Raw genomic sequence first — 15,994 nt, 5'->3', positions numbered from 1 at the left:
CTGCTTCTGGTTCTGCTTCTAACTCACAGGTGACCGTGAGAAATCCCCTCCCCCTTGCCACACCCCTCAACTACAAAGTGAAGGGATGAGGCTGGATGATTTTTTTTTTTTTTTTTTTTTTTTTTTGGCTGTATGTGGGCCTCTCACTGTTGTGGCCTCTCCCCTTGTGGAGCACAGGCTCCGGACGCCAGGCTCAGCGGCCATGGCTCACGGGCCCAGCTGCTCCACAGCATGTGGGATCTTCCCGAACCGGGGCACGAACCCGTGTCCCCTGCATCGGCAGGCGGACTCTCAACCACTGCGCCACCAGGGAAGCCCAGCTGGATGATTTTAAAGTCTCTTGTGCTGGGAATTCCCTGGGAGTCCAGTGGTCAGGACTCCACGCTTTCATTGCCAAGGGCCTGGGTTCAATCCCTGGTCAGAGAACTAAGATGCCACAAGCTGCGTGGCTAGATAATTCCACCTTCCCCCTGAAAGAGCTGTATTCAGGAAGCTTTGGCCTGGTCCTGCCAGCAGGCACAGGCCCTGTCTAACAGCAGCCTTCCGGCACCTCTGACCAGGGAAATCTTGCCACCATCAGCCTGCGTGAGTTAGAAGACAGCAGGCCAGCCTCCAGTAAGCAGGGGAAGAAAGAGAGAAAAGAGGAAAAACAAGAGGAGGCTGGTGGGGATTAGCCAGTATGAATCCTGGCATGAGGTCAGCAAATTCTTCACCCCTGGGAAGAGCTGCTTTCTATTTCTTTTCTCTTTTTTAACCATTTACATTTACAACAAAGCACTTTCCCTGCTGTTCCCATTTCTTGTTCCCTTTATGATAGGCTGGCTGCACTTTCCACAACTCCCTTGTTCCAGGAAGAAAGAGATTTGGGAGGGGATGGGATGTGTTCTCCCATTTTGCTTTTCTTGCTGGGGCCACTTTCAACTTGGCCTGGTTCTGATTTTCCTGAAAGAATAGAGTTGGATGGGACCTTTAAAAGGAAATAGGTCCCCTCTCCTCATCTACCCAAATATTTGCTTGTTTAAATAGGGGACAGATCTCCTCCATTCGAGTGTGATTCAGACTTCTATAAAGTACATTTGTCCCCTGATCCTATGACTACTAATGGAATGGGAGGTGACCCGGGAACACACAGAGCACATGGGAAAACCAGCCTGGAGTAGAGAATCTTCCAGGACGGTCCAGCCTGGCTGGGAAATTTGACCAGGATGGAGGGTGACACAGCGCATAAGACAAGCACGAATCACGCCCAGCACACCCCTGCATGACCCAGCTGGGGTGGCAGGGGAGTCCCACCCCAAAGGTGCCTCCTCATCTAGCATGGATGTGACCATAGGGGAGAAGACCAGGAGGAGAAGCAAGACCCAGGAGCTGCAAAACCACCTGAGGAGACAGGAGATGACCTCTTCAGGAAGAGGAAAGGTATTGTGTCTCTAAATTCTAAGAACCTGGCGAAAGGAGAGAAGATAACACCTTTATTATCCATATGATAGAGGAAATGATTCTGCGTAAGAACAGAACCTACTAGCTGCCAAAGTGGACACGCGGTGACTCCTGAGGATGGCCTCCCTGCCTGGATCCGCTAAAGGCTCTGAGTCAGGGGCCTCTGAGAGCATCATGCTGAGCCTGGGCTGCTGGGGACACGGCCCGGAGCTCCTAAGAGCTGACCCGGCCACAGGTCCCCCGGTACATGGATGCAGAGGGAAGCCTCTTCCCAGGTGTGAAAAAGACCAACGCTCCTTGTTGGGCAGAGGAGGACCGTCTCTGGGCTTCACCGGGGCAGGCAGCCAGCCACGGGGTCCAGCCGCGGCACCGGCACAAAGTTCACGGGGCAGAGCAGCAGCGGGCACATCTTCTCGTGCTCTTTCAGCACCTCGCTCAGGTGCTTCAGCTCCTCCGTCAGCTTCCCGATCTCTCTACGCAGCACTGTGTTTTCTTGCTCCAGGCACTCATACTCCTGGGAAGACAGAAATCAGTCTTCAGCATCGGTTCTGAAACCACGAGCCCTTCCTCTGCCCTCCGGGCAGATCTAACCCCGGCCATGATGCTCACCTCCTTCCCTGAAATCTTTCTCATTAGCTGCCTCCACCACTCATATTTGTTTGTTCACTTGCTTCACGTCTCTCCCCTCCCACCAGGATGAGGGTCGGGCTTTGTTTTCTGAATCGTCCTTATTATCTTATTTATAATTGACATAAAATAAAATGCACCTAATTTTAAGTGTATAATTTGATGAGTTTTGACAAATGTAAACAACTGTGTTGATCAAGACGCAGAACATTTCCATCACTCTGAAAAGTTCCCTGATCTCCCTCTGCAGTCAGTGGCCCTCTCTCCACAGCCACTGATCTGCTTTCTGATGGTTTCTGCTGGGTTCACTGTTACAGCCCCAGCACCTGGAACAGTGCCTGGAACATAACAAATGTGTGTTGAATGCTGAGTAAATGAATGAAAACACCCCTTGTCTTGGCTTTGCTCCAACACTCACCTGTTAAGCTTCCACTATATCAGAGTTTACAGAGGCTTAGAACTGCGGGAGATCAGAGAGCCCTTAGCCCAAACCACACAGTGCAGAAACCTTCCCTATGTAATTCTAGCCCCGACATCCAACTTGTGCTGGACACTCTCTCCTTCAAAAGACAGTTCCTGCTATTTCTGAGCTGCTCTATTAGAAAGCTCCTCTTTGTATTATCCAAAATCATTCTCTCCTTTAAACCCACCCACTGGGCTTGGTTCCACCTATGGAACCACATAGAGTACATGCGATACTTTTTCAACATCACAGTTCTTGAAATGTTAGGAGACGGCCCCATACCACTTCCCCTTAGGTATTCTCTGAGCCCAACTGCTTCAGGTCCTCTGAGTTCCTTGGGTTTTAGGACTTCTGGTTCCTCCGCCCTTCAGGAGGCCATTCCCGACACACGTTCCAATTTGCCAGGAGCTCTGAGAAAATGTTCCCAAAACAATGCACGATTCTGGGGATGGTCCCGCCATTCAGAGGGCAAATGCGTGAGGTAGTCCGCTCTGGGTGGGACCCAAGTGCGCAGCCAGCTAGCTCTGGGGATTCTCTCTGAGAATGCAGAGAAGTGCAAGCTTTGTCTGCATCGACCGCTTCTCTGTTCATACTTGAACTACAACTGATATTTTGGCTTAAGGGTGGGCTTTACATCCGCTTCTACTGAATTTCACCCCGTTTGCTTGGTCATCTACCAGCCTAGCAAAATCTTTTTGAATATTGATTGTGTCAGCTCCTGGGTTAGTGATACCACACAGCTCTAAGCTGTCCGCTAACTCAATGACGTAGGTCTTCGTTTTCTTCACCCAACTCATTAATAAGTCCTACAATACTCGGCCCCTTGCAGAGCCCTATGGCATACCAATGGAGACCTTCTTAAGGCTGATGATCTTATTTGCATCTTGTTGAAATGTTGTTTTCAATCATTTCTAGGTTGATTCATATGGTTAGGCTTTGTTGAACCATGCATGCCATACATTTCCTGAGCTGGGAGCCCAACCTTATTATCTTACCAGTAACTTTTAAGAAATATTACTAAAAAAGTCTGATCTTCTTACAGGCCATGAAGATACATGCAAATTCTCAGCTCTGCCTCTTTACTAAAGCTGTTCTCCTCAACTGGGCTGCCTTCCTGCTTTTGTGTGGAAGGTCAAGCCCACCACCTCCAGGAAGGCTTCCCAGATCATAGCACCTAATGGAACCACATCTCTCATTACGTGTTCTATTCAGTCTTGTATCATAGTCAATCTTATTTATATTAAATAAGGTCCCTCCCCAAAGATCAGAAATGTATAGCAACTAGGGGCCTCTGCTACCTTCTCCTGTACCCCTGCCCGACAGGCCCCAGTGCCAACATCTACGAGCTCAGTGACTCCACAACCCTCGCCCTTGGTCTCCTTCTCTTGCCCCCTTCCTTCCCTCCCTCCCACTCTAGGCACTTTCCTCCCTCTCAGAACAAGGGCCCCAGAGAGGCTGCACATAGAGGCCATCAGACCTATCTCTCTGCCTCCTGTCTTTCCCAGGCAGGCTCTCAGGGTGACCCGGAATACTCTCCATGGCAGCGGGCCTCGCCCACCCCACCACAGGCTGAGCTGGGCCACTTTGGCCTTCTAGTACCCTGGCTGCATTACGCCTTCAGCGCTCCTCCAGGCCTACCATCCCCAATGCCCCAGGCTCTCCTCTGGCCTCTGACAGCTTTAGTCCAGGAGTCAGAATGCAGTCTCCCAATGCAGCAAGAGGCCCTCTGTGGGCAGGAAGGGTCTGGCTGGGAGGAGGGGATGGGGACCTAGGCATCGTGGGGAGCGCTGCCTGTAGCAAAGGGCTGAGAGAGGCCACAGCTCTGGGTAGTTCGCACATGCGCGCGTGCGCGTGCACACACACACTCTCCACCCTGCAACTGGAAATTCTCTTCACCTCCAGGTAAAATGAAGAATACATTTGAATGGTTCCGATGAGCTAAGGTTATTTGTTTTTGTTTGTTTTGCGGTACGTGGGCCTCTCACTGTTGTGGCCTCTCCCGTCGCGGAGCACAGGCTTGGGACGCTCAGGCTCAGCGGCCATGGCTCCCAGGCCCAGCCGCTCCGCGGCATGTGGGATCTTCCCGAACCGGGGCACGAACCCATGTCCCCTGCATCGGCAGGCGGACTCCCAACCACTGCGCCACCACGGAAGCCCAGCGAGGAGCTGAGATTTTAACTAGATTCCAAAGAACAGAATTCTTCCTGTAGCAGCATATTCCACGTGCCTTTGTATAGTTACTGAACGCTGTGGCAAGATGCTTCTGAGCTTCTGAGCTCTCCCTCTGGAAGCCACAGGGGCCATGCTACCGAAGTCCACGGCTCTCGCCCAGCCCCAGCTCAGAAAGGCCACAGAGCTGCCTGTCACGGGCCTCCAGCAGGCCCCTTGGCTGCCTTCTCCACAGGGACTTTCTCTTCTGGGATTTAAGTTTTACTCATAAATCTGCGGAGGGGCTTTTACTGAGCTGAGGGAATAAAAAGAGAAGAAGTCAAAATCTTCTTCAAGCGAGACCAGTTCCACAAAAATAAAAGAGGGAGCTGAGAGGGGAGGAAGAGGAGGTGAGAACACTGAGTGGGTACAAAGGGGAATGAGTAAGACCCACTTCAACCTGAGGAGAAATTACCTGGACTTAACATATGTGAAAAAGAAGCCAAGAACATTAGACCCTTTGTTATTTCCAGAGATGATCAGTTTAGCTCAAATCTCACTGACTTTCCAATCTCCTATCCCGGGAGGATTTGAGGTCACCGTGCTGCCTTCTCTGGGTATGTGCAGGACACAGTCACAAAGCAGAGACCAGAAATGGGAGGCGTTGAAATCACTGCAAATCCCACTTCTGCCTCAGAAATTAAGCTGTCTAGGGCAATGATTCTCAACTGGGCCAATTCTGGCAGTCCCCGGGGAACATCTGGAGTGGCTGGTGACAGTTTGGCTTGTCACAGCTGGGAAGGGGGCACTACTGCCCCCACCCCAACGAGGAAACAGCTGACCCCAAATGTCAATAGTACTGAGGCTGAGAAACCCTCGTCTGAGCTTCTAAAGAGAGGCTGATTGAGGAATGAGGTGCCGTCTGGGGGGTGATTCAGGGTCTAGGATGCCTTTGAGGCAAAGACTGGTAAAGAAGCTAAAGTGGGTACCAGGGACCAGAGATGATAACTAAGGTGGGAAGGAAATGAGGGGAAGGAAAAGGCCATCAGGAGGACACAGACCCCATTTCACAAGCGAGACAACTGAAACTCAGAGGTACGGTGACTTTTCTGAGGTCATGCAGACTTGGGGCCTGATCCCTGACTTCAAGGTCAGCTGCAGCTCTCAGGCAATGACAGCAATTCTGCTTTCGCTTGGCAGTGTCTGGGCCCAAATTTCCCCCCACGGTGGTTACCAGCAGTAAAGGGCTACAAGAGCTCAGGAGTTTACCATAAGTCTTTTCCCAAGCCTTAAACTCATATACTTCTCAGCAGAAAAACTGTGTCACCAGCAAGGGCTGTACAAATTAGTGTCACCATCAGTTTCTAAACCCAGTGAGGACTGACATGAAGGATTCTCTTAGAGTATGCAATATCTGAAAACACCAGGGCAACACGTACCACAACCATATTGCCCAAGAAAGTTGTCAGTTTGTGACATTTGGGGCTCCTGAGGATGGCATCGCTGCCTTCCTTTTCTGACTCAAAGTTCCTTCTCAGTCTTACACCTTTGGGTGCCTGGCTTGAACCAGTGTGACCCACTTCTGAGACACTTTCAACTGGGCTTAGAGACCTGGACTATTTTCTTGGGTTCCCATTTGTGAATCTGGACCCGGGCCATGTGCCTAATATTCAGAGATGAATACAGGTCAAAGTCTCCATGAGAGGGGTAAGTGCCTTGAAGGGAAAACTCGAAAAGCCACAGTGAACAGCGAGATGCACAGATACACACTAGGAACTTCTTCTCATCACTGCGGGGCGACTTTTGGCAGCCACCACCCTGAGGGGGAGACTCAGACATCTCTGAAGAGTGACCCCAGTCTCGCTCTGGCTTGGCCTGCTCAGGTTCTCCTCCCGCCCTGCCCTCCAAGGGGGTTCTGCCCTGATGGATAGTCCCCTGGCTTTGGGGATGGAGAGCTGGGGGAGGAAGAAGGCAGCCAAGAGACTTGTAACAGCTGGGACTGGAGGAGGTTTTTCTGGATGTTGGAGGTGAGACAGGCTCAAGAACTGAGTGGGCAGGAGAAGAAGGTGGGAATTTTAAACACGTCTTGCTCTAAATATTCCCCTTCATGGTGCTCACGAAAGGCAAATAAAGAGCTCGAGTTACTTGGAGATATTTAGCAATGCTAGCCCACAGTATAGGATAGAGGAATTTATGGGATAAGGGCTTTACTCAAAGCCCTTTTTTTTTTTTAACATCTTTATTGGAGTATAATGGCTTTACAGTGGTGTGTTAGTTTCTGCTGTATAACAAAGTGAATCAGTTATATGTATACATATATCCCCATATCTCTTCCCTCTTGAGTCTCCCTCCCACCCTCCCTATCCCACCCCTCTACATGGTCACAAAGCACCGAGCTGATCTCCCTGCACTGTGCAACTGCTTCCCACTATCTATCTATTTTACATTTACTCAAAGCCCTTATGAAGGGCTCAGCTCCCCAGGGAGTAGTGGGCAGTCGTGGCTCTCAGGTGGCAGCTTTCTGTGCCCTTCGGTGTCTCCCAATGAGCTGGCCTCATTCCAAGTCTGAGGAGAAGGTTTCCATGCACTGTATCTGGCTCTTACTTTTCCCAACCTAGATGTGTCCTGGGAGCCCTAGGGAGCCTGAGGGGCTTTCAGCTGTGACCCAAAGCGGTGTGTTAAGTCCTCTGCCTGCAGCTCACTGGAGCACAGTAACATTATTCACCACCACATTTTTTAACCAGACATCCCACTCTCAATATGTAGATGTTTTTCAAAATTTAAAAACTAGTCACCAAAGTGACTACTGACACCAGTGACCAATGACACTTGTGTGTAGCTGGTGACGGTAAAGGGTGGACTTCCGCTCTGGGGCCTGTGTATGGATGGAACCACTGTCCTGGCCTCCTTGATACTGTGTTTCCTAACAAAACTGGCCTTGCTGAAGTGACCTGCCAGTGGTGCATGATCCTAATCCTTTCTTGTAGCTCCACAGAGAAAGAGGAGAAGGGCGTGTTCTTCTGTGGAGGGACTGGGTTTCAGATCAGCCGGCCCCCTTCTGGAAAGGGCAACTGGCAGTTATGTTTATGGACAGCAAAACAAGCTAAGAATCCTATGAAGGGCCCTCCACTCACCGTTCTAAGAGGGAGTAGTCAGGAGTAAATGTGGCAAATCACCCCTAAATTTCCCGGAAATCTAGCTCATTTCATTATCAAATCCAACAATGACAGAAATTGAGAGAGACCCATCTTTTTTTGACACTGTAGTAAAGTATTTATGTCTGTGGTAGGCAGAATAATGCCAACCCCCATGAGGTTTACATCCAATCTCTGGAACCTGTGAATATGTTACCTTACATGGCAAAAGGGACTTTGCAGATGTGACTAAGTTGAATATCTTAAAAGAGGGAGATTATCCCAGGTTATGCAGGTGAGCCCAGTGTAATCATCAGAGTGTTAGGGAAAGAGGAAGCAGAGAAGGAGATGTAACAACAGAAACGGTGTCAGAGTGTTGCAGGATGAGAAAGACTCAACTGGCCAGTGCTGGCTTTGAAAATGGAAGGGGACCAACAAGCCAAGGAATACAGAAGCCTCTAGAAGCTGAAAAAGGCAAGAAACGGATTCCTCTGCAGAGCCTCCAGAAGGAATGCAGCCCTGTTGACACCTTGATTTTAGCCCAGTGAGACCCATTTCATATGCCTGACCTCCAAAACTGTGAGATAAAATAGATCTGTGTTGTTTTAAGTCACCAAATGTGTCATAATTTGTTACAGCAGCCATAGGAAATGAATATACTTTCCTTGAGACTCTTATGCCTCCCAAGGACAGGAATGAGATCTTAACCCTCTCCTTGTGACCCAGTGGCAATGCCTTGCCTGTAGTGGTTCTTGATAAATATTTGTTGAACGAATCTTGTCCAGCAAGATTGAAAGATCTTGTCCAAGTCATTTAGTCACCTCCACACACATAATCACTTGGGATTTAAGACCAAGTGTTCTCTAGTGTGTTTTGATATTGATGCATCTGGCTCCAACTAGAAGTTCCTCTAGAGGAAGGGTCCTGCGGGCACATGTGTTCTGAATATAGGGCCTTGCACTGACCAAGCCACAAGTCCCCTCTGGGGGTTATTTGGTAGCATGAAGCTAGAACCAGGCTTGCTTCAGGAGCAAGGGGGAGGGAAGAAAGGAGGCAAAGGGCATCCCAATTCTTCTGTGGAAATTTTACAGAACTAATCCCGGCTGGAACAGACCTTCCCTGACCCTGGTCTGAAGATCCTAGTCTCTTTCTACAGCCCAGACTTCCTACTTTCAAGAAAGAATGTAACATTTATAATCTATGGCCCTCTGTGAATTTATATCAGTGGGTCACCTCTCCCTGGAGCCTGTGCATTCTAAATCTGTTCTCTGCTCAGTGTGAACGGGTTTTTAGAGACTGCCATTTCCCCCCACCCATAACACCTCAGAGTCTCCTGTGCTATCAATGCCCCTCAGACTGGCCTTGCTGAGACACTCTATGGCCAGAAAGTGTGGCAGGAGAGAGCTGAACTAAAACCCTTAGTATTCACACCAACCCTGTGCAAAGACAAGAGCATGAGAATGCCATCAATTCCTTGGACAGATCCTGGGATGCCTTCGACGTCAGTTCCCATGTCCTGACTGTGAGATTATGTGGGATTATGCACAGGGACAGAGGAAAATGGAAGAGTTCAGAATAAACCTCAGGTTCCTGATTTGGGTGATAAGAGAGATGGTTAGTTAGCTCCATTAACTACAATTTGATGACAGTGAGAAGAGAAAGTCTCAGGGTGAACAGACATGCTATCATGGTCATGCTGCAGCTGAGGAGCCTGTGGCGACCCATTTGGAGGTATCTAAGCAGACACTGGAGATGTGGGGTTAGGGCCAGAGGTCTTGGAGTAATCAATGCCTACCTGAGAGTAAGTGATGTTGGGAGCTGACATTGGCAGAACAGATTAATAGATTAAATCTTCCAGGGTGAGAAGAAGAAAGGGCAGAGTCTGAAAGCCTGGTCAACACCAACATTTAAGAAAACAGACAGAGGTAGAAAAGTGGACAAAGAAACTAAGAAAAAAAGTGGTGAAGAGGGTCAGGAGAAATAGGAAATGTGGTCTTTTAGAAGCTAAAGACCTTGAAAGAAGGTTTCAAGAAGGCGAGGATCAGTGGTGTCAGAGGAGTCAGCAAGGTGAAGGATGAGGGGACTAGAAAGAGGTCCCTGGACCGGGCAGTGCCAGGGCACTAGTGGCCTCAGCGGAGCAGCTTCTGTAGGAAGTGTGCACGTGTGTGTGTGCATGTATGTGTGTTGGGGGAGCAGAAACGATACCACAGAGGACTGGGGAATAAACAGGAACTGAGGACATGGAGATAGCAGGTCTCTTTTTAATAAGCAGGGAAATAAAAGAGAGAAAGAAAAGAAATGGGGCGCTAGCCTGAAAGGGAATCAGGATCAAGAGGTGGGTTCTTCATTTTGTAATAAAGGAAACTTGAGTGTGAGATGCAACCAGTGAGGGAGAAATGAAGACACCAGTAAGTGAAGACTCAGAACACTGGGCTGGAAGGACACAGCAGAATTAGATGTGCATGTGGCCGAACTGGTGATGACCAGGGTGTGACCTTAGGTCCACCACAGTGCAAGGGTGGAGGATGACTCCTTGCCATGGCCCTTGCATGGCTCTGCCCTAACCACACTCTCACCTCATGGAGTTTGTCAGCCTTCTGGGTCTGCTTCTTCCGGCTTCTCTGAGCAGCAACTCGGTTTTTTTCCCTCCTTCGGACCTTCCTGTCATCATCCTCAGGGCTCTGGGGGGGAAGGTTTGGTCAGGTGTGATGCTGAGGCCCCTCGCCTCACCTTCCCTGCCCTTTCTCTTCACCCAGCATTGCTTATGGAGCATCACCATTTTTTTTGCAGCCACAGCAGTGCTTGCTGCTACATCAGTGGGGTAACAGTGGCCCCACGTCGAGGAGCACTCACCATGCGCTATGACTGTGCTAGCTGTTAACCCCTGTCACCACCCTGAGAAATGTGTGGTGGGACTGCCATCTAAAAGATGAGGAATAAGAAACTCAGAGATGCTGAGGAACTTGCTCCAGGTATCACAGCTAGTAGCAGGGCGAACGGGAAGTGGAACTCAGGTCTGTGGGACTCCAAACCAACGTTCTCAAACCTCTCCGCTGCAGGGCATGTGCCTGGAAGAGGTGTGGTGTTGGTGCTCATCTGAGGACGGGAAAGGCAGAAGGCTGCTGCTATCTGGGACTTGCTGTGGGCCGGGGCTTCCGCCACCACATGCAAACAGGTATTTTTTTTTTCAATTTAGAAGATATCATTTTAAAATTTTAATTGGTAAAACGTCTACATAGTTTAAAAATTAGAAAGAATAAAACACTGAAAAGCAGACCCCTAGATAACCACTTTGGTTTCTTGTATATAGGAAGCATCATTTCTAAAACGTATTTCTAAAATGTTTGCAAACAGGTACTTTTGATACTGTGTACAAATCACCATTACACTGATAACTAACTGCAACCACGTAACTCTCCCAACATACCACGTGATCCTGAATGCCACAACAATAGGTTCCTTTGAACAATGTCTGACTGATGTTTTGTTTCACACACAGGTCAGGGCGAATGAGAAAGCAAATTTATGATGTGTCTTGAAAGCTCTTGGCTGTATATGAGATTTAACTAAACTTGGTCAAATCCTTCAAGAGTTATCCTGAAACAGGCAGGCAGAAAAATCCACCTACCATGGTAAAAACACTTCATCCCATTATAGAAAACATGGAGAAGTGTGGCAGTATTTGCTTTCCAGAACCCTATGAGAAGACACCCAGGAAATACTACCTTTAAAGAGTTTAAAGGCCAAGAGATTAGTGGGATACAAACACAGGAAAGCTACTCAATTATTACTATTAATGGAAAGCAAATATTGATAACATAAAATAATGGATGTTTTCAGTTATCATTTTATCTGGTCTAATATTCCAAATAAGAAAAGACCCATATCACCTCCCCAAGTTACAGCAGGTAAAGAATTTTCAGCATATGCAAGAATATAAAGCTATGAAAGGACACGAAGTAAGAACATAACAAATAGAAGTGGACTGGAGGCAGTGCTTAAGGGAACAGGCATAAAATGTTAAAATGTAGTCTCTTAGAGGCAAAGAAGTCTTGGTAGATATAACCGGAACACAACGGCGAGTGCAGCAGACAGAACTTTTAGCTTTAGAAATACACAGTTCCTGGTTTTATCTCTTACTATCACTATGGTGTTGGGCAAATGACTTAAACTCTCTGATTTTTCCATTTTCTCATTTGTTGTGTGATTCATTCATTCTTTCAGTAAGTATTAACTGAGCACCTGCCATGTGCCAGGCACTGTCCTGGGCACTAGAGACACATGACCTGAACAAGTGGTCAATAAGCTCTGCAATGAACATTCTAAGAGCCCAATGCTTGGGGCTTCATAGGATAAAATGAGATTTTATCCCAAAGCTACCAGCGCATGGTATGCCCTCAATAATCTCTGTTAAGGCTGCTGCTATTTTTTATTGAGTCCCCCATAGTGCCTGTCACCATATCATGCCTCTCTATTCATCATCAGAAATTCATAGGGCACATGAAGCAGTCTGCATTCTGCCCTGTAGGAGCAGACACTCCAAACTGGATTTATCACCTATCATATTGTCATACCTGACAACCAAAAGAAACATTTAATCAAGACGGAAAGAGGGGGGCTTCCCTGGTGGCGCAGTGGTTGGGGGTCCGCCTGCCGATGCAGGGGACACGGGTTCGTGCCCCGGTCCGGGAGGATCCCACATGCCGCGGAGCGTCTGGGCCCGTGAGCCATGGCCACTGAGCCTGCCCGTCCGGAGCCTGTGCTCCACAACGGGAGTGGGAGGCCCGCGTACCGCAAAAAAAAAAAAAAAAAAAAGATGGAAAGAGGGGAGCAAACTGTTGAGCTATTCATGTATTATTAACCACATCTCAATTAGTTCTCATAAATATCATGAGAAGCTGATATTGTTATATTGATTTTACACGTGGGGAAATTGAGGTTCAGAGAGGTTGAGCAAATTGCCCGAGGCTACTCAGCCTGTGTGTGGCAAAGCCCAGGCCTAAACTCAGATGTGTGGTTTTCTAGCGTCACCCGATGACATTCTGTGCCAGGCACCGAATTGAGAAGAAGGGCATAACCATGAAAAGACTCAGTCCTAAAGCAGCAGAGCGGGAAGTTCTCATACTGCAGTCCCTGCGGGCAACTTTGTGTCAGTTTCCCCAGTACGTGGTTGTAAACGTCGTGGTGGACAGCGCACAGGACCGAGCGCCGGCCAAGGGCTTTCCACCAGTTCTGAGGGTGGAGTCCGCCTACTTCTGGCCCCTACCTCGTACCGTTAGGCCATTCGGCAGGCAGTCGGTAGATGTTGGGAGTGCCTGGGCACGAGTTTCCCCTTGTAGCGGAATTTCCCCTCTCCACACCTTGGCCCCCTCTCGGAGCGGCGGGGAAGGACCACGCGCTCCGGCGGTGGGGTAGCAGCCGGCGGCGGCGCATGGATGGCGACGCCCAAGGCAGCGGGGACCCCACGTGCGGGGGACCGTGGACAGTGCCCAGCCCTACCAGGCGACGGCGCCCTCTGGCCTCTCCCCCTCCCAGGCTCAGGAGCCCAGTCACCATCCCGGACGCCCCGGGCACCGTGCGTGCGCGGGGGCGGCAGGGCAGAGGCGCACGCCAGGGTCCCTGGCCCGCCCCCGCGGCCCCCACACCGCTCGCGTCTAGCTCCCGCAGCGCCCTCCACCCTTGCACTCAGTGGTCACCACCCGGGAGCCCCAGCACCCACCTCCTCGCGCCCCCAGGCGCGCCCACCCCCGCAACGCCCGTGGTCCTCCCCGAGCCTCTAGTTCACTACCTGCGGCTGCGCCTGGTTCCCCGGAGCCGCGAAGCTCCTCTGCAGGACGCTCCCGGCGGCCGGGAGCCCTTGCGACATGCCGCGCGCTTCTCCGGCCCGGCCCGCCCCGCCGCGCAGCCTAGCGGAGGAGCGGCCTCCCGGCCCGGCGCGCCCTGCACGCGGGGAGCTGCCTACCGGCTCTCTCCCGCCACCGGCATCCCCGCGCCCCAGCACCTGCCGGCCGCCGCCTCTGCCGCGCCCCCTCGGGCTTCCCGCTTTCCCGGCTCCAGCGCCCGCTGCGCAACGCCCGGGTTTCCCCACCCCCCAGTCCAAGCCCGCCGTCCTTCCCGTCCCCAAGTCCGCCCCGCCCCCTCCTCCCACCCCCGCCTCGTTTCCTCCTCTCCCCGCCCTCTCGCCGCACCTCGGGGTCCCAAATAACACCCCTGTGGCGGCTTTCCGCTGGGGCCTCACTCTTCGTGGAAGTCACGTGGTGACTCCGAAACCCGGGAGGGAGCGCGAAGCCCACCCACGAGAAGCGAGGCTGGGCAGGTGGGGGTCGAGGAGGTGCGGCGCAGCTTCTGGGGTCTTTCGGCCGCTCTCGGAGAACTCGGGTTGAGAAACTCAAGTGGGTGGTTTGGGGTTGGTGTTTTTTTCCTGGTCCCATCACGGCATCTTCCTGCGCATCGGCCCCGCCTTCCCCCAGCGCAGGGGTCACAGTCTCGGGGGACTTTCTCCGTCGCGATCAGTCACGCTGGCGCCACTCTCGCTCCTTCCGCGGCCCCCGGCTGCCCTGCCCGGGAGGCGCTGTCCCTGGGAGGGGACAGCGGCTTTACCGAGTCCCACTGCGCACCCTGAGAGCCACGGGGCACTCCAGGGCCTTTCTGAGGGGAGCACCTACTCCAGTCTTCGCAGGGCTGTGGGAGGGAGCCAGGCGGGGCGGCCCCGAGGGTGAATTCCCTCAGTGGAGGGTGGCGAGGAAGAGGTTGTCCTGGAATTTAACAGTGGCTGGGCTTCCCCAAGAGCCAAGCTGGCACGGTGGACGTCGCTGTTTAACAGGTTCGGGGATCTGGACTCTCCGTGCGAACGTTAAATGGACCAGATCCTTTTTCTTTCTCAAGATTAAAGTGGCAGATGCTCTGTCAACAGGTTAAGATGCGTGACTTCTTCGTGCCAAACAGGACGAGACAGAGGTCCTGAGGCGCGTTCCCTCCACCTGCCTGCCAGTTAAAAGATGGAAAGTCAAGCGTTGCTGTACACGGTCCCAGCAGAGAAAAAACAAGTGGTTATGCGTTTGCGGTCTGCTTACTGTGAGCACCGGGAAGAAAAGATAACCGCGAACCTGGGTGGGCGGGTGGGAACCAGAACCAGGAGGTCAGACGTGCCTTCCTTCTGAGTGTAGTCGCTTAAGCTTTCAGGCTCCAGGCTCTTGGGCAGCAGTGGGGATGTGGGGGGGGGGGAGTGGGGGACGGCACTTCTGACTCCCAGTCTAGTGCACGTGGCTCTCCGCCAGGATTAAGACCCTTGCAAAATCTTTAAGATGCAGCCTGGCCGAGGACAGGGAAGCAAGTGGAGAGTCTTGTCTGTGCGTTCAGGGGCTTCGACCAGCTGAGAGGAGGGTAGAGGTGCACGGCGGCGGCGGGAGGATAGAGGGCGGGCACCGCCTTTCACATGGACAGTGCCGCACCCCACACCATTAAGGCTGCACAGCGGAGCCATCTCTACATCTACCTAGATTTCTCTTCTCATCTCCCTTTTATCCTTTTCTTCTCACAGCATAACTCATGGTTGTCCTGGGGCTATTATTCTGCCTCTTACACAGGCACACACGATGTGCCTAGCACAGGCTCCATGCACGAGTGATTAGTAAATGTACTGCTGTAGGTCAACTGAGAGCCCTCATTCTTGGAAACTTAGCAGGACTCTAACAAGATAGGAAAACCTCTGGGTCAAGTGGTCTTTAATTTTTAGAGATGCAGTCCTTCCCCAATATGGGGAAGGGACGAGCAAGGTGAAAACGCAAGGACATTTAAGGGCACTCCCCCACTTCATTCTGGTTATTTACCACACCACATCCTAAGTCCTTTGGGACTATACCTTCCTCCCCTTTCCCCAGGGGGCCTGGAATCCTGCCCCAGCGCACAAGAACCCTTCACACAGGCATAGACCTACTGTCTCAGTTATTCAAGGGTGTTTTCATGTGTGTTTAAAGAAAGAGTGTTGGTGAACTAGTGAGCATTTAAGGAACAGATTAATTTAACCTGCGTATCATTGACATCAAAATGGATGAATGAAATAATTAGATATAGAAAATAAAATCAGGAAGATAAAGCAGAATTAAATCCTTTATCAAAGCCCTGGGGATAAGACAAAGTGGAGAGAATATTCTAAGGTGACAGATGATAGGAAAAACCACAT

The 15,994-nt window shown here is 50.9% G+C and overlaps 1 protein-coding gene across 1 annotated transcript; it reads right to left on the bottom strand.

Annotated features, from left to right (window-relative positions):
- Positions 1 to 1,546: 1,546 nt before the first annotated feature.
- On the bottom strand, positions 1,547 to 13,678 carry BATF3 (basic leucine zipper ATF-like transcription factor 3; the record flags this gene model as incomplete). The annotated part of the gene is made up of 3 exons (XM_081223805.1): positions 1,547 to 1,954; positions 10,389 to 10,502; positions 13,601 to 13,678. The coding sequence occupies 3 exons, from the start codon at positions 13,676 to 13,678 to the stop codon at positions 1,769 to 1,771; spliced, it is 378 nt and encodes a 125-aa protein (XP_081079931.1). The 3' UTR covers positions 1,547 to 1,768.
- Positions 13,679 to 15,994: the final 2,316 nt, after the last annotated feature.

Source organism: Mesoplodon bidens (genome assembly GCF_964165515.1).
Source record: "Mesoplodon bidens genome assembly, chromosome: 2".
Lineage (NCBI taxonomy): Eukaryota > Metazoa > Chordata > Mammalia > Artiodactyla > Ziphiidae > Mesoplodon > Mesoplodon bidens.
The sequence above is the reverse complement of the archived record's forward strand: the minus strand, read 5'-3'. Positions and strand labels throughout refer to the sequence as shown.